At 38.9% G+C, this 24,626-nt stretch overlaps 1 protein-coding gene across 2 annotated transcripts; it reads left to right on the top strand.

Moving 5' to 3' along the window:
- The first annotated feature begins 51 nt into the window (after window positions 1-51).
- On the top strand, window positions 52-24,571 carry LOC144633367 (phospholipid-transporting ATPase ABCA3-like). 2 transcript variants are annotated; one of them, XM_078492248.1, is made up of 18 exons: window positions 52-178; window positions 1,612-2,535; window positions 3,344-3,967; window positions 5,073-5,214; window positions 6,621-6,815; window positions 7,551-7,777; window positions 9,648-9,966; window positions 12,533-12,733; window positions 13,310-13,682; window positions 14,935-15,119; window positions 15,522-15,690; window positions 16,305-16,546; window positions 17,167-17,346; window positions 19,381-19,896; window positions 20,764-20,948; window positions 21,729-21,916; window positions 22,279-22,449; window positions 23,124-24,571. In XM_078492248.1, exons 2-18 carry the CDS (start codon window positions 1,690-1,692, stop codon window positions 23,503-23,505), a joined length of 5,145 nt encoding a protein of 1,714 aa, XP_078348374.1. In that variant the 5' UTR covers window positions 52-178; window positions 1,612-1,689; the 3' UTR covers window positions 23,506-24,571. The 2 variants fall into 2 exon arrangements, with proteins under 2 accessions (XP_078348374.1, XP_078348373.1); XM_078492247.1 differs by having other exon boundaries at window positions 3,344-3,982.
- Window positions 24,572-24,626: the final 55 nt, after the last annotated feature.

Here is a 24,626-nt window from a genome sequence, read left to right as displayed (position 1 = left end):
ACGGAAGGAGAGGTCGCTCGGCAAGTGTTTATTTTTAGAGCAATACATAATGCGGAATGGCTGACCGGTCACCTCTCAGTCATGTGAGGTGTAAAATATATATTTTTCTACTTAGCGCTTAAATTTAGTGTATAACGTAGTGTAATTCATTCACAGCTCAGGAGCTTTACATTCTGAGGTGAGTTGGAAGCGTGTTTATAACTAAAAGGCTGTTGTTTGCTCATTCGCTGTTGATATGTGCAAGTAAGCTTATGACAGAAACCTTTTCAGTTTCGAGCCAAGATCAGATGACATTTTGTTGGAGAATTAGGGCATTTATTACGTAATTTACTGAAGAAATGTTGAAATCGTTTCAGTTTAGTTTATGATGAGTCAGTCATACGTAGCTTCAGCAGCTGCACTTTGGCAAGTTTGCCAGTAGTTTAATTTTCTGTTCATTCATTCTACATAGACATTCTAGTGTATAGTGCATCCATAGTTACTAACTATGGTGCATTCCGTCATTATTTATACACTTTCTAAAATCTAGCTATTGTTTGGTCCCATTGAGTAATTTACTGAACCCTTTCAGCCCTAAAACTTATCAACATTCTGATGTGTTACAGAAATATGTAATTTCAAGCATTTATGTATCTGTCAAATCCAAGAGCACCCATCCTCCGCATAACCCCCCTCCCCAAGGGAATTACAGTCAGATTGCTCCTACCAAAAGTGAAATCGCTCCAACCAAGAAGTTAAGAAGTTAGCACTTGTTTCGACTTTTGGATTATTGAACAAGGTATATTCATGTGCAGCATGCTTGTACCACTCATGGATTAAAGAACAAGATATTAATTTTTTCATGTATTGCTGGTTTTCACTGTCACACAATCAAAAAATAAATTCGAAACCATTCAACTACAGAAGCTATGAATTTCAAAAATTATAGACGATAAATAGATAAACAATTTCTCCAAGGTTCAGGTCTGTGCGGTGTACCGTTCGCGAGTTATTTGCCAAACCTTTCCATGCAAATTTATAAAGCTTAGTATGGAGATGCCATAACTGTGTCCTTCCGAGGGACACAAATATGGCCGCCATGATGTCAGAGAAACCATCTGGAACTCAATTCTGTTTACAACAGCGGCAATCTTTGGCTCATGAGCTAGTATAGTTTCACATAAACACCACTTATTATATCTGAAATGTTCAATCTGCTGAAAATGGAAAGGAAAGGCCTTTTTTCAAACAAAACAGCTTTGTCACAGCACTCAGCTTGATGTCACATACGACGGAGAACTCAAATATTCAAAATGCTCTGTTTAAAAAATGAATGACACTATCGATCTGGAAATTTGCAAAAAGATATATTTTTAGTTTATCTTACGTCTAATGACAACGAAAATTTAGTAGACCTAGTGAATTTTGATTTCAGAATTTTATGACGTAACATGAAAATCAAGAATAATGAGCGCTCTTGTTTCTTTGTTTTGCATAGCGCGAAGTCACTTTCTGATGGAGCGATCTGACTTGGAGCCATCTGATCATGGAGCAATCTAACCCGATACCCTCCAAGCATTTAACTGCACATTTTAAAGAAATCCTTATTCATGGTTTTTCTTTCTTGCTCAGGTAAACTGATGGTTAACAGGCCTGGTCAATTTTCTTCTACGTCCAGATATTAACGTTCAGCTGTCAATTAACAGCAACATGGGAAAAGGAAGCCAATTTTTGCTGCTATTATGGAAAAACCTTGTCTTGCTAAAGAGGGCTCCAGTGCGAACATTCTTCCAAATTTCAATGCCCCTCTTTTTTATAGTAATCCTAGTCCTTTTACGAGCATTTGTTGTCAAAGACGAGCGCAAACCAAATGTTACTTACTTTGCGTTTGATATAAATGGACTACCAGAAAATTTAATTGAAGATACTACAACCTGGAAATTGGCTTTTGCACCTAACACAAGTGATGTCAGACAGGTAATGGACATGGTTGCGCAACAACTTTCGCTCAAAAAAGTTGGATTTCGAACTGAAGATGAAATGGTGAGAGTTCTAGTTAACGAAGAACAAAATGAAGATAAACGTGCTAAGGAGTTGTTTCTTGGTGGAATTGCTTTCAATAAGAGTCTTGACAGCGGCGACATCATCTACAAAATTCGTCTGAGTTCAAAATCAAGGAAAAAGTCAAAACTGAGGAGACAGGGATTTGGTGCAGACCCATCAGCGACCTGGAATACTCAATTTACATTTCCAGTATTTGAGATTCCTGGACCCAGAACCAAGAATGCTACCTATGGCGGTCCTCCTTATTATTATGAAGAAGGATTCCTATCGCTCCAACACGCTGTGAATTTTGCTATCATCAAATACAAAGGGAACATCCAGGATCTTAACACAACGGTGTCTGTCAAGCGATTTCCCTATCCAGAATATATTCAAGACCCTTTCATACTGGCTATACAGCAAAGCCTTCCTCTACTCTTGATGTTATCTCTTATATTCACTGCCTTAAACATTGTTCGAGATATTGTCTATGAAAAGGAGAAGAAATTAAAGGTAAGAAAATTATGTTGGGTTACAAAAATTGTGGTTAAATTTATGTTTGGGCATGCAATGTATACACTAAATATAGTTCTATGTGTCCAGCCTCAGCCTTCTTTTATCAAAGAAATGAGACTCTTTTTGGGATAATTTCCAAAAATACCACATACCATGGTATTAAAAGTTCCAAAAGTGTTGACTCCCTCCAAAAAAAACTCAAAAAAAACCACATGATGGTAAAGTTCCAAAAGTGCTGACCCCCCCTCCCCCCCAAAAAAACTCAAAAATACCAAATACCATGGTACAGTTCCAAAAGTGCTGACTCTCCCCACCCCCCATGAACCAATTCTGACCATCTAGAAGCGAAGTTGTGATAAATTTATCAACCTTTTGTTATTAAGTCCCAAAAAGTAGTGACCCTCCAAGTAGAATAGGAAGAGGCTGCTAAATCCAAAACAGATAAGGGGCATTTCCTTAGAGGCTTTATTTATGCTATGTATTTTTGGTTTAATTGTAAATAATTATTTTCATGTCTGCACTCTGACTGGCTGAAAAATGTCTGTCAGGTGATCGAGCTTTAATAGCATCAGTTGAAGGAAGATCCAATTTCCCCAAACCTTAGTGCGATGGACTAGCATCCTAGTCACTTCATGCTACACGTACTGAAAAGCTCCGGCCTGATGGGCCACTTGGCTCAACACAGACTTAAGCTTTATTACCTTACCTTAAAGCCTTAGTGGGGTGGCAAATGATATATAAACAGGATTTGTACTTTCTTAAAGCCTTGATACAAAGTAAAGCAATATTTTTTTGTTGTTCACAGGAATCAATGAAGATGATGGGTCTAAATGGTTGGCTCCACTGGTCAGCATGGTTTGCAAAATACTTCATATTCCTTCTTATTACAATGGCGTTGGCTACGATTTTCTTCACAATAAAGTACAATGAGAATGGCCGTGTCCTAAACCAAAGCTCACCATCCGTCTTGTTTGTTTTCTTGATGCTCTATGCAATATCTTCCATCATGTTTTGCTTCTGTGTCAGCGTGTTCTTCTCCAAGGCGAACCTCGCCGCAGCTGCTGGGGGAATAATCTGGTTTTGTAATTACATTCCTTACTTTTTTGTCTCACAGAGCTATGACACAATGAGCTTAGGTGCCAAGGCAGCATCTTGCCTCCTTTCTAATGTCGCGATGTCGATGGGCGCTCAGTTGATAGGGAAATTTGAAGGAGCTGGTACAGGTTCTCAGTGGTCAAACCTTAATCAAGGGCCTTCCATTGATGATGATTTTACGCTTGGTCTTGTCTTTGTGATGCTTGTGGTAGATTCGTTACTTTATGGTATGATAGCTTGGTACATAGAGGCTGTCTTTCCTGGTGATTACGGAGTTCCGCAGCCTTGGTACTTCCCTGTTTTGCCCAGTTATTGGTGTGGAAAGAGTAAAGAGGTTAGAACCTTTGAGGTTAGAAATACAATTTAAAGTGCACCTAACCCCCGAAACAATACTTTCAAAATTGATTGTACATGAGTTAGAGAGTTGAATGGTTAAATATTTCTTCATCTCAATGTTGCGTTTTTAAGTTATGAAGGTTTATTTTTCCAATATGTTAATGAGTATGACGTCTACCCAGTCTTCATTCAATATACAGATTTTGACTGGTTCACACAAGCAGTATTTAAAAAGCATTATCATAATACTCGCAATTTCCACAATTTTTATTTTTATTTGGTGTCTGGTATTGCGAGTAAATAATGATATAAGCAAAACAAGTATGCTTAAAAGCCTGGGTAGACATCATACTCATTAACATATTGGAAAAATAAACCTTCATAACTTAAAAACGCAACATTGAGATGAAGAAATATTTAACCATTCAACTCTCTAACTCATGTACAATCAATTTTGAAAGTATTGTTTCGGGGGTTAGGTGCACTTTAATTACCAGTATTATTATAAAAATTTGGTTTGTATCTGATCTTAGTAAAGTTGGTAAAAATGTATAATACTGAATTTTCGGTAACTCTCTGTTACCTTCATCAGAGTTAAAATTGGTTCAGTTTTTGCATAATAAGTATTTTATACACCGCCGGTCCCTAGGGATGTTCCCAATGTTAAATAAACTTGTGGGAAATGCACATGCTCATTCACACAGTTAATGTCCTGGATAGAATGTAGTGCTTCTAGGAATAGGCGTTGTTGCCTATTGTTGACATTTCTTTCTAAAATTTCTACATAATCCAGATGAATGTCATGGTCTGTTGTTTCCACGTGAAATCTTATTGCGCTTTCGTTATTAGATCTTGTGCCAGGCTTGTGCTCTGCGCCACGCGAATTCCATGATCTTTTGCTCTCTCCCACATAGGCAAAATCACATGTTTTGCATTTGACTTTGTACACAATTCCCTTGATCTGATTTGGGCGGAGGCGGTCTTTCCCAAGAACTCAATACTGAATGACAAAGGACCACTCGATCCAGAGTCCAGTGTGCTAACTGTTCAGCCACTGCAATTCTCCCATACATAATCATGTGTCATATTTTATTTCCCTGCAGGTAGAGATAAGTGATTTTCATAGTACAGCAAACGGCACCACATCTGAAATGTCTGCACCTGAATTTTTAGAAAAAGAACCTGTGGGTTTGGAACTGGGGATTGAAATAAAACATCTCAAGAAAGTTTTCAACTCTGAAAAAGGTTTGCAGCTAACTTTTATTCTTTTCACATTTTTATACATTAATAATTTGTATATTTTATATGAAAGGCAATAGTTTTATAGTTTTTTTTTTTAGTGGACTAGGCAGTTCTATAATTACTATTTTTTATTTTTTTGTGTGGTAAAAGGCTTCCCTTGGCAAGGGGCAATTAAAATTTGCTCTCCAGACTAATTGATCTGTGATTTACTGATAAGTAATAAAAAGTACATGCATCAAACCAGACAGACAGTTGTTTTTTTGTCCATCTGGAAATTATTCACTCGTTTTCAAGTGAGTTGAAAGAATTTGAAAGAAGTTATTCTCAAGGGTTGCATCAAGTGAGTCACATCATCTTTAAAATTCATCACAAAATTCATTGCATCATCTTTAAAATTCTACTCATCACGTACAAGGCTCTAAACGATCTGGCACCTTCATACGTTTGCGATCTTCTTACTCCTTACACTCCATCTCATCAGTTCTTTTCATTCCGCATTTCAATTTGAAAACATACGGCGCAAGATCTTTCTCCGTAGCAGCTCCTACACTCTGAAATACTCTGCCTTCTGACATCAAGAACAGCTCCTCAGTGTCCATTTTTAAACATAAACTGAAAACTTTCCTTTTAGAAAAGCATTTTTATAGCTTTTTAGCGACCTTTTTTATTAGTCTTAAGATTTTGAGTATTTTTGTAACTTTTTTACTATTTTTATATTTATTTTTTAATAGTCTTTTTAATATTTTTAACGTTACTTCTGTAAAGCGCTTTTGAACTTTTAGGATATTAGCGCCATACAAATATTTTTATTATTATTATTATTATTATTATTATTATTATTATTATTATTATTATTATTATTATTATTATTATAGCTTTATTCTCGTACTGCAATTTAGATCGAATATTTTTTTTTTTTTTTTTTTTTTAATATATAGTTCTTCTTTTATTATTGCTCTCGAAGTCGCTTTTACTATTTTTCTACATTTTTTTAAAGACACTGTTTTTATTATTATGTAAATAATATGTTTATATATAAAGTTCTTATTCGAATAGTCAAATCATTGTAATTCTTTTAGAAATTGGTTAATAAAGTGTTTATTTATTTATTTTTTTTTTTTTTAAATTATTATTATTATTATTATTATTATTATTATTATTATTATTATTATTATTATTATTATCAAGTGGTCTGAAATGAGACAACAAACAAACAAAGCCAAAAAGGTCTATTACATAAATTCTCAAAAAAAAATTCATTTTAACAAGCAAATGATAAACTCCACTAGTTTCTTCAAGCTTGTCATGAAATTCCACCAGCTATCAGACAGGACTTTCTTTTTACACTGATTAGGTTCCCTGCTGTAACACCATTCCTTTCAGCTTTTACTAATCCTTGTTATTTTCAGGTAAAAAGATAGCTGTTAATGGTGTGTCACTGAATATGTATGAAGGTCAGATTACGGCACTACTGGGACACAATGGGGCTGGGAAAACAACACTGATGTCCATGCTAACTGGGCTCTTTCCTGCAACATCTGGTTCAGCACTTGTCAATAGCTGCTCAATCAGTGATAATATCACTGGGGTACGCAGCAGTCTTGGTAAGATGTCATGATTTATTATCTTTCAATGCAATTTCAACCAGCCTCCAAGTTTATTTTTTCCTTAGTGGCCATTTGGCCACAAACTGCTCAAGTTTGGTAGCTAGTGAAAAATTTTAGTCTCTATATATGGCGCCAGGCTGGTGACTTTGGTTGCAAATAAGTCGCCAGCTCCAAACTCTAAGTCTCCATAGCGACTAAATGGTCTTAACTTGGAGGGTTGAATTTTTTCTTCCTTTCATTAGCTGAGAGCCCATCATGCGATCTGCAAAAATCTGCCTACAAAAAATGGTCTGCTCATAGGCCATTTCCAAGTTAACCTTTGCCTCTGTTTCAAAACGAGTCTACGTGCGAAACCATTCATATGAAAGTGAGTTTGATTTGCATAAAAATGAACCTGTAGGTGAAACTCATTTTCCTATGAATGGTTTTTAAAACAGAGCCAAGAAGGGTAACTCGAAAATGGCCTATTCACTTTACTGACTTACAGGGATTTACCCTCAAATAATATTCTGCTCATAAGCAGTTGTGTCCACTTTGTGAAAAATGTCAGTTTGTTTACCAGAGTTGTTAATAAGGGGTTATAGTTTCAAGCAATTTAAAATTTTTACTACACTTAAACCAAAGACAGATCAACGTGTTTGTTGTTAGTGTTTCTTTATGACCAAGGTATGTTTTTGAATTATTCAGAATCGTGCTAATAATTAAGGAATTTACATGTATCTTCTCTTTCAGGTCTTTGCCCGCAGCACGATGTGTTATTTGACCGTCTGACTGTTGAAGAGCACCTGTGGTTCTTTGCCAAGTTAAAGAAATGCCCATCCTGGCGAGTGAAAGAAGAGATCGACAGAATGATTGATTGTATTGGACTGACTGACAAGCGACACACGCAGGCCCGTAATCTGTCTGGGGGCATGAAAAGAAAACTTTCTGTTGGAATAGCGCTCATTGCTGACTCCAAGGTATTAAAGAGATTTCCAGAAAAGCATGGTCATGAGATTCTTCTTCCTCATAATAGGCATCACAAAGTGTCCTCATTAAGGAAAGTCCACCAAAACACACAAAACTGTATCAAATGAATAATGAAGTATATGAGAATGTCTATAAGACCAGTAGGACTCTGTAAACAATACTTGCCGGCATTTCTGGACATAAATGAAATCTATACAGAGGAGGAAATCGAGTTCTTTTCAAAACGGCTGTTTTCAGATAAAAAAAATTGCACTGTATAATTTTCTCGACTTCAACTTTTGTAATAGAAAAAAAAGTACTGACTAATGCTTGTATGGAAAAAAATCAGGATAGGGCATTGTTTTTTGAGTTTTTTATGTGCGGTTCGTATGATTTTATGCAGTATTCTAATTTATGGCACTAAGCTGTGTGCGCTACTTTTCAATAGATTAATCAGCTGTTGTGTGTACCCATGAATGACAACTACAAGTCATGCATATGTGCAGCTAAAAACCTTTTCAAATCTCCTTAAGTCATCGTGTTACTTCATGCCTTTCAGTTGCTTTCATTTCACTGATGCAAAGTGAAAACTTGTAATATCGTAAAATCCAAAAATATCCACCCCCTACACAAAAAAGTAAGCCAACCTGAATCTCAGATGTAGATATCTTTCCATAAATAAGCCCCCCTCCCCCACAATATAAGCTAAGCCCATGGTCTTATATTTAGTTGTAGTTTCCAGCCCACTGTTTTATAGCTTTTTTTATTTTATTTGACGTAGTTGAATAATGACTTACCGGTAATCTATCAAGACATACATTAGCTTCTTGAACCAATCAGAACGGAGATTTTGTCTTCCCAGCCAATCAGATTAAAACGCAAAGCTATACACCTTATTCCAAAATGGCGGACAATACATTATTCTTTTGTCTTCATGTTAATTGGCCCTCGTTGCCTCGATCGTATCTGCAGAATTCAAAAGAATCATTGGCTTAAAAGAGGCAATAAGGGCTAATTAACATATAGGCAAAAGATTAATGTATTTGCCGCCATTTTGGAATAAGGTGTATTGGTGATAATTACGCTTCTCACACTTTCCAAATTCCATGTAGGCCCTATTCAAATTTAGTAAATCCTCAACATCGGGTATTGCATTTCTAATTCTAATTGGCTCGCAAATTAATGATAATAATAATAAAGTTTTTGGGGGCATTTAAAAAACTCAATGCGCTTACATTTCTATATATAAAAAAGAGGTTAGCTAAAACTAATATAATGTAATAATTTCCTTAGACACTAATAAATAAAATAAGAGAAACAACTAATCAAGATTACATAAAAGCTAGGTATGTTTACTAAAAAAATGTTTTAGTGCAGATTTAAAAGTCGAAAGAGACGGTGCATTTTTGACAGAGTCCAGTAGGCTGTTCCATAGTATAGGTGCAGAGAAAGAGAAGGCACGTTCACCGTATGTCACAGAGTTCACAGTAGGGACAGTAAAAAGTAGTTTAGAAGATGAGCGTATGTTCCGTTGCGGGCGATATTGTTGTAGGAGGGGCGACAAGTAGGCTGGGCAGAGTCCATGAATAATTTTAAAAGTGATGGGTAGAAGTTTCAATATAATATAACACGTGATTCAACAGGTAGCCAGTGTAGTTCTCGAAGGGCAGGTTTAATGTGATCGTAGTGTTTAGTTCCAGTCATAAGACGTGTGGCAGTGTTTTGAATTCTTTGAAGTTTATCCAGTTCCTGTTTTGGGAGTCCATAAAGGATACTATTACAGTAGTCCAGGCGTGATATTACCAGTGCATTAACTAACAGCTTGAGATTTTCCTTGGTGAGGTATTTGCGAAATTCTGGTTAATCTTTGACTGCTAACAGGTTGTGATGCTAGACGAGCCAACATCCGGCATGGACCCGTCAGCTCGCAGGTTCACCTGGGATTTGCTGCAGCAACAGAAGGAAGGAAGAACCATCTTGCTCACCACTCACTACATGGACGAGGCAGACATACTAGGCGACAGGATCGCTATCATGGCTGAGGGGAACATCAAATGCTGTGGCTCTTCCCTTTTCCTTAAGAACAAATATGGGGTGGGCTACCACATGGCCATAGTAAAGGAGCCTAATTGTGATGTTTCCAGGGTGACTGATGTCGTCAATGGTCACGTGCCTACAGCAAAACTGGAGAGCAACATTGGTGAGTGGTTTTTTTTTTTTTACATTGTGTAATTTTTACATTAATACAATTAAGTTAACAAAAAAATAACGTTAAAGGTGCAAATCTAGTTCAGCTGTGAGTGGAGTGGCCAAGCTCAAACTTGAAAAATAAACTGTTTACGAAATGTTAAATAATAATAATAAGAATAAAAATAATAAAACTTTATTTAAACTCGAATTTAGAGTAGCTTGACAAGCTGATATTTCCGAGAACAAAATATTTGATAACGAAAAATTAAAATAGAAAAAATTGCTATTTACATATTTAAAATTGACTTATGTTAACTAATTATAAAAACTGTCATTTACATGCTTCATGAATTGGCTTTCCTGATGTGCTTTTTGAAGTCTGAGAAGTTACATAACCTTATGGGTAGAGAATTCCATTCTTTTGTTGCCAGATAAGTAAAGGAGTGGACTGGAGACCAAAAGTTGTAGTTCTAGGTTTGGGCATTTCCAGTATATAGTTTCCACGCAGGTTGTATGAAGTAGAACGGAACGAGAACATGTTTCTCATATAGGCTGGATAGCTATTGAAAAATAGAGGAATTTACAGATGCGTTGATCATGAAGTTGGAGACAGTTTATTCTGTCTAGCAGCACATTATAAGGCGATTCAAAATCACTTAAAATGAATCTCAGAATCCTTTTGTTAAGAGCTTCTATTTTGTCCCTGTTGTTTGCACTGCAAAAGTGCCAAACTGTTGAGCAATAATCAAAATGAGGGAGTATGTCAGTAGTCCTTATATAGTTTTACTAAAATATCTCTGGAAATACGGTTTCTGAACCTAAGCAATACATTAAACTAGTTGTTGACTTTTTTGCAAATGAGAGTTTTTTGTGAAAATTTAAATTGTTATCAATGTTCATTCCTAAAATGTCGATTGAGTCCTTTGTAGGAAACGAGAAGGTGTGTTCCGATTCTCCCAGGATCAAAGCCTGATGTTTGCTTTCATTGGCCAACATTCCATTTTGCCGGTACCACCGATTTGCTGTCTCGACTGCGTTACGCATGCGCCCATCTAGCGCAACTAGATCACTGTCCGATGAATATATTTGGTAATCGTCTGCATAAGCATTTAACTTAACATCCCCACAAAACAAGAAAATGTCATTTAATTATGAAAATATTGACCGAGGACGCTTCCCTGAGGCACGCCTTGTCTTGCATGTAGCCACCCTGAAAAAGTATCCCTATCTTGACCCTCTGATTCCTTGAGGAAAGGTATTCCTTAAGCAGGGCACAACTTGCTTGGTCCAATCCGTAGGCTTTGAGCTTCGTAAGAAGAGGAGAGTGTTGGATTACATCAAACGCCTTTGACAAGTCCATAGATACAACTGCCACAATGTCCCCTTGATCTCTCATCCTTCTCCATTCCTCCGTCATGCGCAGCAGGGAAGTTTCACAACTGTGAAATTTTCTATAAGAGCTGATATAGTCCGATAGAATCGAGCTATAGAAAACACACCAAATAGAACCACGTGAACAGCTTTCATTTGAATAGTCCCGTGCTTAGGTTTATCCACACATCTACTATTCATTGAAACCATGTATGGCGTAATAAACAGTACCACAGGAAAGAACTAATCAATAGCTTTCATTTGAATGGTCAATGAAGTACTGTGTTATACCTTTCATTTGAATGACTACATGCTAGGGATTCATCCACAGACCTAAAATAATGTTCAACCACCCTTTACAGTACCACATGAAAGTTCTGGTTTCATCCACAGACTAACACTGCCATGTTCAGCATTGTAAACAATACCACATGAAAGTACTGCTCAGTAGCTTTCATTTAAGTGTTCACACAGTAAGGATTCAGCCACAGACCTAAACATTAGACCACCTTGAACAGCATAGTGAACAGTACCGCATTTATTGGAATGGTCACACACTAGGCAGTAGGGTTCATCGCCAGACTGTTATGTTAGCACCGCCTTGTACAGCGTAGAAAATAGTAGCACTCGAAAGTACATAACAATTATCCTGCGAAATCGCGCGGAATATCGCCTGATACTTAGCTGACGAGGCCGTAGGCCGAGTTGGCTAAAATCAGACGATATTCTGCAAGATTGAGCAGGATAATTGTTTTATTATTTAACAAATTGTCAATGAAACACATTTTCCAGATATAAAAAGTGTAATTATGCAGCGCTTTAAAAGATTTCGGACGAATCTTTGCAACCTACGTATATCGCAGGATATCTGTTATGTTTGGATGACAGATAACGTTCGCATTTTGACCATATATGGGCAGCGCGCGCATTTGTTGAATAATAATTCTCAATAACTTTCATTTAAATTGTCACATACTGGGGTTTCATCTGCAGAATGAAGGGTTATAGCCACCTTGTACATAGATAACAGTACCACATGAAAGTACTTAGCTTTCATTTCAATGGTCACACGTTAGGGTTCTTAAAAGTTAGAACCACCTTGTACAACATAATAAACAGTACCACATGAAAGTGCTGCTCAATAGCTTCTATTTAAATGGTCACACACTACGGTTTAGTTAAGTTTTGTTTTATTTGTTAACCAGGTGCTGAACTGTCATTTATTCTGCCAAGTGAAGCAACAGGCAAGTTTGAGGAGCTCTTCATGGAACTGGAAACGCGCCGAAAGGATCTTGGGATTGCTAGTTATGGTGCTTCGGTTACAACTATGGAAGAAGTATTCCTCAAAGTTGGAGAAGAAATGGACAGCACCCTTAGCGATAAATTACAACAGAAAGACAAACAAGGTTAGAATCTTGCGAAGTTGCGCGATATCTTCAAGTTTGCTAAATAATTGTTGCGTGTTTGCTTTGTTTTGTGGATTTTACTAGTTCAACTTGTTTAAAATTTCGTTACCAATCGGGGTTGAGTTATTTTCATTTTTGGCCAATAGCAGTCGTGATCTGAATCACTTGACTTTTCCCGCGCTCGACGCCCGTTGTACGATTTCATTTGGATTTTTGATTTGTTTGCTTCGACTTCTAATTAACAATTAGACTGCTACGAGCCCGAGATTTCTGTGAGTGAATAGTCAACTATCGCTCATAGAAAATGAGGGCGAGTAGTCTAAATGTTTTACTAGAAACTCTAAACCTACAATTAGAAGTACTTTTAAGACAAAATCGTGTTCTATATAGAAAACAATAGGAGAACCAAACAGATTCGCGGATTTCTAATAATAGGTTTTTTGTGCATGTTACTGGTTTTTTGATGTGATTGGTTAGCTGCTTTGTTAATCACCCTTGTGCATAAAGCCCACAGTACCTTCATGTACTATTGATTATAAGCCACGTTTGCTTATCATTTTTTGCGTCACTTTGCAGAAACGCCATCAGTTAACGGGATGGTCATGAACGGAGACGTCCCAGCGCCGAGCGAAAGATCTTCAGTGCTAGCACGCATGAGCGCCCTCGGATCATCTAACGGTGGTTATGGTACGTTTGGTGACTACAACAGCTACGCGCACTCTTCCGGTTTCCGTCTGCTTCGTCAGCGGTGGTACGCGATGTTTATGAAACGGTTGCTTCACTCCAAAAGACACAAGCTGGCGATTGTTTCACAACTTCTTCTACCTCTGATATACACGCTCATTGCACTTATCAACGCTAAGACCTTCCCCCAGCCCACCGACTCGCCACCGCTCACTCTGTCCACACACAACTTCTTGAACAACTTTGTACCCTGGTCAGCAGAAAGGTAAGTCATTTAGCTCCTAGTTATAATCACAGGGTTGTCACGTGAGAGGAAAAAATAAAATTCACGAAGGTCAGGGAAATTTATTTTGAGTCCGGGAAAATTGCTGACATTTTGAAAAAAAGTCAGGAAAAATTGGAATACCGTTATGATTCGATTTAGCGCCCGGGGCGCATATTTACTTTTGGCACCTCAAGGGAGGGCGCTTATTCGAGATAGGGCGTTTATTCGGGACAGGGCGCTTATTTAATATTTTGAGAAACAACCAAAAGTTCAAAACAAAACTTCAATAAATATTAAAATAATTAACAATAACAGAAACTGTAACAGTAACAAATTGTTGAAAGTTTAGTAACTTTTGAAAGAATAGTTCATTTTAGCAGTAAATATATATACATGTACGGTACGGTGAATGTTCATGACTTATCTATGACTTCAGTAGGGGCAGTTATCCACAATGGGGGCGCTTATTAGAATAGGGGCACTTATAAGAATGGGGGCGCTTATTTGAATGGGGGCGCTTATTGGAATAGGGGCGCTTATTTACAAAAACACATTCGAAAGGGGGCGCTTATTCGAAAGGGGGCGCTTATTGGAAGGAGAGCGCTAAATCGAATCATTACGGTACAACACCGCTGATTTCATTCAATCGGTGGATGGAGGAAACATTTCAGGTCAATGTGATAACAGTGATGTTTTATTTTGTTGGAAGCAGAGGCTGGAGGCAGCTACTGTATCTGACATTTTGTATTTATTTGTGCAGGGAAATTATATTTTTATCAGGGAAAAGTCAGGGAATTTTGGAAACTGATGTCTGTGGCAACCATAATAAAAAAAATAGTAGTTCTCTAGTGGCTCGACGCAGCCGTTTCCAGTTCTTACCCGAAGTTGTTACGTGTTTCTTTTGGCTCTTGTTAAAAAAACCGAACACAACTTGCTCTAACCAATCAGAAACAAAACTTATACCAATGGCAGTTTCCCGCGCTTGGCAGCAATAAGTTGCTGTTTCCCCCGCTTGCGTTTGTAGCATGTTTTTGTTTCGAGTTGTTGATTTATGTATTGTGTTTGGTTAGAATGGTTTCGTTTGTATAACAAATGAGAGTACACGTCCTATCCCCAAGTTTCGGTTGTGTTTTCAGAATTCTAGAAAACGCATCCAAAAAGTTCATTTCTTTCTTGCGAAAGCTCTCATTTAGCTAATTGTTTTATACACCAGGATTTCACCATAACACTTTTTCTTGCATTCATTCAACAGTTTCACTGAGACACTTCGTTTAGCTGAACGTTACAGAACTCAGTGGCATGGTGACAAGACACATCCTGTTCACGTGACTGGTGACATGCAGCAGTACTTGATGAGTAAAGCTCTAGACATGGGACTCGGCGACTTCAACAGAAAAGATTTGATCGCTGCCACCTTTGCGAAACGTAAAGGCAAAGGTTAGTTTCCTGATCTTTTCACTCTCCAGTTCTTGTATAATGAGATTAGTGGATGATTCTGTCTGTCTGTCTCCGTGTTTGACCGACTGACTGTCTGCCTGACCGACCGACCAACCGCCGTTCTGTCTGTCTGCCTCTGACCGACTGACTGACTGACTGATTCTCTGACTACCTGTCTGTCTGTGAGTCTGTCTGATTGTTTGCCTGTCTGGCTGCCTACATTAATGACTGACTGTCTGACTCACTGAATGACCGACTGACCGACCGACCAACCGACCAACCGCCGTTTTTTCGTCTGACTGTGTGCCTGCCTGCCTGCATGACTGTCTAACTGACTGTCTGTGGGTCTGCCTGATTGTCTGCCTGCCTGACCGACTGTTTTGTTCGTCTTTCTCTCCTCAGTAAACGTTACGGCGTGGTTCAATAATCAAGCCTTCCATTCCATCGCCGTGTCCCTTGCGGCTGCAGACACTGCCATCTTGCGTTCTACTCTTGGAACAAACTTCTCACTGACGACCATAAACCACCCCCTGCCAAGAACAGCTCAAGAATCCATCAATGATTTACAACGGTGAGTCAGTTAAGAACTACGCGACTAAGATCCTGGGAACAAGTATGATTACGTCACGCGATGCAAAATCGTGACGTACTATACTTCTTCTAAACTTTTGTAGTCGCTAAGGGATATTAATTAGATGAAACACTAAATTCTTAGGATTAGCACCAAGAACAATGTAAGACAGACAGTAAAGAAAATTCTCAATAAAAAAGAGGCATAAAAAAGAGTTTTGCTGCGTAGCACTCAATAGTTACAATAAATGTTCAATAAGTGTTCTTGGAGTGCATAGATAGGTTTTTTTTAAAAAAGAGAACTCTCAAACTTATTAATAATTCATGATCATTAAGTTAAAAAAAAGACGAAAATCATAACCGGAGGTTTTGTTTCTCCGTTTACTCCGTAGTATTTGTTTCGATTGAGAAGATATATCAAACACTCGAGACAGTGTTTCATCGACTATCCAAACACGTCGAATTTTGTCAAAAATAGTCCGCTGCGCGTCGCATTTTTAACTCTCTTCTCAGTGTTTGGATATCCCGATAAATCACTGCCTCTCGTGTTTGATATATTACACGTATTTGACTTGCCTAGATTATGATTAATGTTGTCTCATTGCTTCTCTTTAGTAACGGCCTTGGATTCATGATCTCGTTCAATGTGTTGTTTGGCATGGCCTTCCTGGCTTCAAGCTTTGTCGTGTTCCTGGTCCAGGAACGAACCAACAAAGCGAAACACGTGCAGTTTGTCAGCGGTGTAGATCCGTTTAGTTACTGGGATTCCGCCTACACATGGGACTTAATCAACTTTCTCCTCCCGACCCTCTCGATAATGATCCTTGTGGCCGCTTTTGACGTCCCTGCTTACACAGGTTTGGGAATGATTTTATTACTTTTTCTTTTGACTGAAAGTGGTTTTGTAATGCCGAACTCGTAAATCCATAACCAATGTTGTGACATCTGGCCAATCACAGCGAACGTAATAATGCGATGCACCAAGAACTCGAAGTGGAGGCGTGTAACCGGTGTTGTGCGCGGGAAAATATATAACCAGTGCAAAGCGCGGGAATAACGGTGCCAGGCGCAGAAAAATGTACCGTTAACCGGTGCAAAGCGCGGGAAAAACGGTACTAAGCGCGGGAAAACGTGTGAACGGTGCACAGTGCGGAAAAACATGTAACTAGTGCAAAGCGCGGGAAAACGGTGCCAAACGCGGGAAAACAAGCGGTTACATGCGCGTAAGCCAAGTGACTATTGGTTTTGGTTTTTGCTTCTGATTGGTTGAAACACAGCATGTTTGTTTTGATTGACTGAAACAAGTAGGACTAATTTGAGCACAAAACGAAAGCGAGCTCATAATAACTCTTGACAGGCGTTTAAAAACCTAAAATTATAAACGTAAATGGTTCCATCTTGATGTGGATGCTCGTTCAGTGCTCGAGCTCAGTTAAATTAAAACTGAAATAAATTTACGTTCTTTCTCGCTTTGCAGGTCCTCGTATTGGCTATCTGTTCCTGTTGATGATGCTATATGGCTGGGCCATTATTCCTCTCATGTATCTCTTCTCTTTTGTGTTTCGTACCGCTTCCACTGCCTTTGTGGTGCTGACTATATTCAACATTATCACAGGACTGGCCACGCTTCTGACCGTCTTTATTCTAAGTATTCCAGGTAAATACTACCGCTTTATCATGTGCTTTTGTAAAAATAAAGTTAGGGGGCATTATACCTGAATTTTGAATGAAGAACTAAAGAATTCTAATTCTAAAAACAATTAATCTTCAATATTTTTTATTTCTCTTTTCCTTTGCGAAAAAAAAAAACTTTCTTCTCCCAACATCCCCAAAAATCACCCAAAAATTTACAAACGACACCGTTAAACGTAGATATGTGAGATAATGAGGGCGGTTTTGGATTCCTTAAAACGCGAGTGAGATATTTCCTTAAACCCGTATTTAGCTGAGAAAAACGACTTTCGGGTATAATTCCCCTTAAAGATCGTTAAAAGCTTTCGTCTTCCAGCTCAGGCACGTAGAGTAGTTTTCTGTGTGTCTGCTTCTTGGTCACTTGTGACTCGCGTTTCGTACTGTCGCATTTTCAGACCTTAAAACATTTTTTTTCAGCAGTCCACTTTCTATTATTACTCTAATCACACCTCTCACCTCATATATAACACTGTTGAACCGTTATTTTCTTGTTACATGAAAATGATGTCATGACTACATCGAAACATTGTGCAAAACTTCTGTCGCTCATTTTTATTCTTAAATGTTTATGAAAATTTAATCTCATTCGAACGAAATTTTCGCGTAAAAACAACTGGCAATACTTTGAATTGTGGGAGCAGTTTCCTTTTAGCTTGGCGCGAAAGGTGCTGTTATGCTTTCGATCTAAGTCCTAGCGGTTTGGACGCAGAAATTCTCCGATAATGGAAACTTCCATGTTATTTTCGAAGTTGTTCGAAAATACGGACTGCTTGGATATTGCTATAGCATGTCAGGTACAAAATTTTGTTTAGCCTTTTAGGTTACATGATTCCGGAACGAGTCCATTCCATCCCCATATATTTCTCTTTATTATACATTAGAATTACTTTGAAACATGTGATTGGTCGAGAGCATTCATTCAATATACAGTAGCATATGAACTTGACATGATAACCCAATATCTGCAGCAGATATTTAGGTTATCATGTCGAGTTCAAAGTCCACCTAGTTTCCAAGCCCCTCGTCCGTGTAGTGCTGTCAAACTTTTGAAAATATGGCTGAGCAATTCGCCTCCGTTTCCGTAGAGGAATAGAAAGTTTTGATCGAGAATAAAGATTCTAAAAACATCAAGAGAACAACAAAAACAAGTGTAAAAATTCGGAATGATTATTTGAGGGAGAAGAACCTGGAGGAACCACAAGATAAAACCGCTTTGGCCAATGTTCTGACGAAGTTTTACGCCGGCGCTAGAAAAAGTGATGGCAAATTGTTTGAAAACGTATAATAAAACAATTATTGATAACACAGACCTCGCCTCTGATATTTCACGATATCATGCTCAACCTCATCCAATAATTGCTTAGTATCTGTTTACATGATACCGAGACGAAAGTCAAGTCATCCCGGAATGAGTTCATTCCGGTTTTTATTCCGGAATGAAATTTTCGTTCTGGAATGACATTTCATTCTGGTATCATGTAAACACAAAACGAATTTCGTTCCGAGATGAAACCGCATACGAAGGCCACAGTTTGACTCAGACCGTAAAAACGTTATAGCATTTTCTGTTTAGCCCAACGAAGTAGCCCTATAGTCAAATTGCTCGTTAAAATCGCAGATATAGCCATGAATGGTGCAATAACATGTTTGCGCGAAACATGCGCCATCTTGTTTTGATCTCTCGTGAAACATGCGTCACCTTGTTTTGACCTCGCGCGAAAACCGCGCACGTGAAAATGCCTTTGGTTGAGCCGGTCGACTCTGTCATGTGTATGCAGAACGAACTTCATTCCGGAATCATGTAAACAGACCCAAAGATACAGTGGAATCCTGATTTCTAAAGCCCTCGTTTTCTTGAACCTCCCGATAACTCGAACAAAAATCCGTTTCCCTTGACTCAGTCAAACACCGCAATTTACTCCCGACTTCTTGAACCAAGTTTCATCTCCCCTAGAGGTTTGACTTCAATTTATTTAGCGATACTTTATTCTCTTTTCAGGTCTAGACCTCTTGGACGTTGCCGACGCCCTGAAATGGGCCTTTCTCGTTCTACCCAACTACTGCCTGGGCCAGGGAATCGGAGACATGTTCAACAACTACAATGCCTTGGACTACTTCAACAAAGCCGTGGACATGTGTGTTAATTCACCGTATCACCTCCCCAGGAAATCCTGTGAAGAAGAAGTCCGAAAACTAGTCGGCGATCAGCTAGTGTTTCAGGATAATTACCTAGCGTGGGATAACCCCGGTATCGGTCGATACCTGATATTCTTGGCTTGGGAAGGAATCTTTTTCTTTGCGCTCGTGCTGTTGATCGAGTATCGCGTGTTTAACGTGTGTACGCGTTTTTTCGCGCGGTTACGCTCATGCTCCACTGGAGTGTTCACAATGGAGGAGTCGAACTTGGCCGATGATGACGACGTTTTAGCGGAGAAGGAAAGAGTCATGACTTCTACGGATATCGATGATGTGCTTGTTATCAAGGAATTGACAAAGGTCTTCCCTGGACACGGCCGTAAGTTTTTTGTTTAACTGGCAATTTCCAACTGTATTCCACACCTAATTTCTTTACGCTGTTACAATAGCAGGACTTTTCCGAGTTATCCAATTTTTCTTTACTTTTTGGGCGATTTTTCAGCCCTCGTTCAGGCCTTGCAAACCGTGGCTTACCTCGGAAGTCTCCCGTTAAAGAAGCAATGCAGAGTCTACATATAAAGTCGAATCTCTTCTTTCGAGCGTCTCTATCATTCGGTCACCTCTATATAACGGACAGCTCACTTGGTCCCTGATAAACCAGACTCCACATAATAATCACTCTATGATACGGACACCTCTTTCATATAGACATTCAGCTCTGCTCCTTTGGCGTTCGTATTAAAAATTCTATTGAAAAAAGTCTTAAACCAGAGTGAACTCAGATACCATAATTACAGTGTAATTATGGTATCCCGATGTCTTTCAGTAACCAATTGACAAGAATGGGCAACTTGTCTTTCTTGGCCATCACGTAACGCTTCTCTTTTATTGTGATAGGGGGACATTGCGTGACTACTGTCGTTCCATATCCTTGCATGGTCGTCAAGGATGAATGCTTGTTTCCTGTTGCGACAAGGGAGCGTTGCGTGATTGCTAACGTTCCATTTCCTTGGTTCTCACCCAATGCTTTTCTTCTGTTGTAATATGGAGCGTTGTGCTACTGCTGTTGCAGCGGGTGTTGTGTGACTTCCTTGGGCGTCGCGCAACGCTTCTCTCTCATAGTGACGGAAGAATGTTGCGTGATTAGTAGCTTTCCAAATAACGACTACGAAGAAGACTAGGAGGCAACGAGCTGAAACATTACTATACATAATTATAACATGTGTTTTCTGTCTTTGATTTTTAGGTCGTTCGCCATTGGTTGCGGTGGATCGTTTGAGCCTGGGTGTCCCCATGAGCGAATGTTTTGGTCTCCTTGGAATCAACGGCGCCGGCAAGACGACCGCGTTCCGCATGTTGACTGGTGACGAGACCATGTCAGGCGGCACAGCTGTTGTGGAAGGCTTTGACATCAGAAGCAACATGAACAGGGTTAGTTGTTGGATACTGGGCATGAACTCTTAATAAAACTTGCTGGGCTTAACGCGAAGAGCCTCTGTTATTATATAGGCGCGAGTGTTTTACTGGAAAATAGACCACTCGTAAAATTCATACGAAACTGCATCCGGGACTGTAGTGGCGTATTTTCCATATCCTCACTAATGAGGATATCGATGACGTCATTTCCCGCCAAACGTCGGTTGGAAATGGCAAGCTATCGATTCATCAAATATTGTTTTCCCACTCGAAAATAAAATTCATATCTTCGCGCCGCCGTGTATTATCCTCTATTTACGTTACTGTATTTTAAACTCTTTTTTATATTTTATCATATTGGGCAAAATGACAACATTGCTTATCTCTTGCTTGCGCGTAGCTCTAATGGTGTACAGTACATATTAAGTGATTCACATCTGAACTGCGGATGTAGATGTAAGTGAGAAAAGAGCGCAGTGAGACTTCCAATTTAAGTAACTGGAATTTAAAGAAGCCTGCAAAAAAATTCAGAGCTTCAACACGATTTGAACCCGTGACCTCCGTGAAATACCGGTGCGATGCTCTATTAACTGCGCTACGAAGCCACACATAGGGAGCAAGGTCAATTGTGAGTTGTAATTAGAGACAGAATTCAGAACAGCTGTCCTATCCATGTACCTTCTTGGTACAAAGATAAGACATAGGGTGGACCCTCCTGCATTCAACGCCCAGCCCTTAACTGGGTCCCAAGGATGAACTGTCCATTTTTAACCTCCAGTACTTGACTGCTTCTAGGTTCGCCAGCGCATTGGTTATTGTCCACAGTTTGATGCTTTGATTGATCAGCTGACCGGAAGAGAGCTGCTCTACATGTATGCGCGACTACGAGGCGTACCGGAAACGATGATAGCTGATGTTGTAGAGGATCTCATTAACGCTCTGCTGCTTCAGGAGCACGCTGATAAGTTAACCAGTTCATACAGGTATTTGAGCATCTTACCCTTGTTACTTAGAATCGTTCCTTTGCTATGTGTAAGGAAATATACTAAAGTCGTTCGAAAATCAGCCCCCAAATGTCACACGCAAAAACCCTCCGATGATTTTCATTTCCAACAAAAGCCAGTGGGTTTATTAGTTTTATCTAAAAGGAACGATATAACCTTCTTTTCCTTCTCTCCCCCAGCAAAAAAAAAGAAAGAAAAAAGGCATTTTGGATCGTGGCCCCCAGGAGAACTAATTCACCCAAAAATAAGTCTTTTGAACATGGCTTTTTTTAATAGGACTTTCGGATTTTAACAGTAGGTCTCGTGAAAATGTCTTTTTTCACCCTACCTTCCCTCCCTAGTGGTGGCAACAAACGAAAGCTCAGCACAGCCATATCACTTGTGGGGGACCCTCCGGTGGTGTTTCTGGACGAGCCCACGACTGGTATGGACCCAGTGGCGAGAAGATTATTATGGGATGCATTGTCACGTGTTCGGGCTGATGGACGATGTATCGTGATTACTTCACACAGGTGAGTGTTTTGTAATATCTGAGCTCAATTTTAGTGTGCCTCCAATGCTTCTTTTCTTTCTTTTGTTCTTCCATTCCTCTGCATTAAACTGCATGTGGTGTGCATCCTTTCTTGAATTCTTTTTGAGCTATGAGAATAAAAGAGGACGTTACTATTCCCCCTGTAAAAACGAAAACTAAATTGCTTTTCCTCAGATGCCTGCTTGCTAAGAACGAAGAAAATGTTGCTTTGTAGCTCGAGCTCATTCAAAATCTGGAAATAGAAGAAAAATTACTAAGGGGGGCGTGGGAAAGGAGCGGCTAGAGAGAATGTTCATAGTGCAGATATAAAGGGCAAGAAATGCTTTCATTTGTAGAATAGCAATAACGGGCTTAAAATATGAGCTATTTTCCACCAAATTCTCGAATCTTGCACAGTCGAAATCTTGCACGGGAAATTTGCAACCCAAATTGTGTAAGACCGCTTTTGACTTTCCTTCTACCACCGTCCATGTTTAGCATTTTTTCTCCTTATAGTTTCAGTACATTGTCAACTAGGGTTATTGTCTCGATGAGGCACTAAATTCTTAGAATTAACATTTTGTAATAGAAATGTGTGGAAATCAGTGAGGAAAAGTAATTTTTCGAACTTGACAAACTGCGAGGGTTAAAATAACAATTCTCTTTGGTTTGCAGCATGGAGGAGTGTGAAGCTCTTTGCACTCGACTGGCCATCATGGTAAACGGACGATTAAAATGCCTAGGAAGTCCGCAACATCTCAAAACCAAGTTTGGCGAGGGCTACACTCTTCTCGCAAGAGTCTCCCGTGATACACCGGATATCAGACCGCTGAAGCAATTTATAGAAGGCTCATTCCCTGGCAGCGTGTTGAAAGATGAGCATCAAGGCATGGTCCACTATCACATCCGCGACACCAGTGTAACGTGGGCTCAGCTGTTTGGGACAATCGAGAAGGTTAAAATGGACTACAACATTGAAGATTACTCTGTTAGCCAGACCACGCTAGAGCAAGTGTTCTTGAACTTCGCCCGAGGACAGAGAGCTGAGGACGAATGAATGAGTAATACATGAACAATAGTTAGATAGTGGAATGACATTTTTAGGCTTCATATTACAATGAAAGATCCCTCTGTTCTTTCAGTACCTTTAAATTAGTTACAGTATCCTCACCAGAAGTGTAAATGAGCTTTTAAACTATTTTCAGAGGCAGTAACTTCCATTTCATTTCATCCGTTTCATGAGGGTCTTGTTCTGCTGGGACATATAGAAATAGCATGTTTTGGTTCTGACCTTTCTGCCTTCTCTGGAACCCTGTGGAGAGGTTTAATCGTCTTAAGTCGCTTTTTCAACCGAAAAACAGTAGTAAAACGTTTTACCTCCTTCTGTGCAATTTTAGAACACTGATTTCCGCAGAACGCAAACGTGTTTACTCGAAACAGGAACTTTCACTGACCAATCAAAGCAAAACGGCTGTTTTGTAAACTAGGTAATCAGAGCCAATGGTGACGTTGATTGCGCACGTTTTCCCGCGTTGACACCGGTTACAATTTTTGCTGCGTGCCACATTGGTTAAATGCATACTTGCGTTTGCTGTGACTGGTCAGGTGGGGTAGTTTTGGTTTTAGTTTAGGGCTATCGTTAAGAGCAGCATTTTAGGCGTAAAGGACACTTTCTGTCGTAACTGCACTTGAACATTCAGGTCAACGAGGGTCGTTTTCGAAGAACCTTGGTTAAAGTAAGCGGAGTATCTTCGACTCTTGTAAACCAATCAAAACGTAACGAGTTTCGCGAACAGACCGAAAGTTGACACTTCATTTTGTTGTGATAAGATACTAAGACACTTGCTGATCACTCAACCTGAGAAATCAAACGAAATAAGTTACGTAGTTACCGTTTTGAGATTAAGAATGTTTAATCTACTCTAGACAGAGCATAAATGTTTTCATTGTTATTTTTTATTTTTCATGTATGGATTTGCAGGTCATTCCAATAAATGATATTCAATTTTTTTAATATATAATAGTGAAAATGCGTTATTAGAAAATATAAATGTCAATTTGTTAAAGTAATTTTATATATAACGAGCTTTCGTTTGTAAATAAAATATTTTTATTGCATTGGAGTTAAACTGTCGTGTTTCTTGCTGTTGTTTGATTACAAAATGTATGTTCTATTCG

The sequence above is a fragment of the Oculina patagonica genome, chromosome 12, assembly GCF_052425735.1.
Source record: "Oculina patagonica isolate OP01 chromosome 12, crgOcupat, whole genome shotgun sequence".
NCBI lineage: Eukaryota > Metazoa > Cnidaria > Anthozoa > Scleractinia > Oculinidae > Oculina > Oculina patagonica.
The sequence above is the reverse complement of the archived record's forward strand: the minus strand, read 5'-3'. Positions and strand labels throughout refer to the sequence as shown.

Coding starts and splice junctions, on each gene's coding strand:
- LOC144633367 (XM_078492247.1), top strand. CDS start 1,690: ATGGGAAAAGGAAGCCAATTTTTGCTGCTATTATGGAAAAACCTTGTC. Junction 7,778..9,647: donor CGCTCATTGCTGACTCCAAG/GTATTAAAGAGA, acceptor GACTGCTAACAG/GTTGTGATGCTAGACGAGCC. Junction 21,917..22,278: donor AAGTTAACCAGTTCATACAG/GTATTTGAGCAT, acceptor TTCCCTCCCTAG/TGGTGGCAACAAACGAAAGC.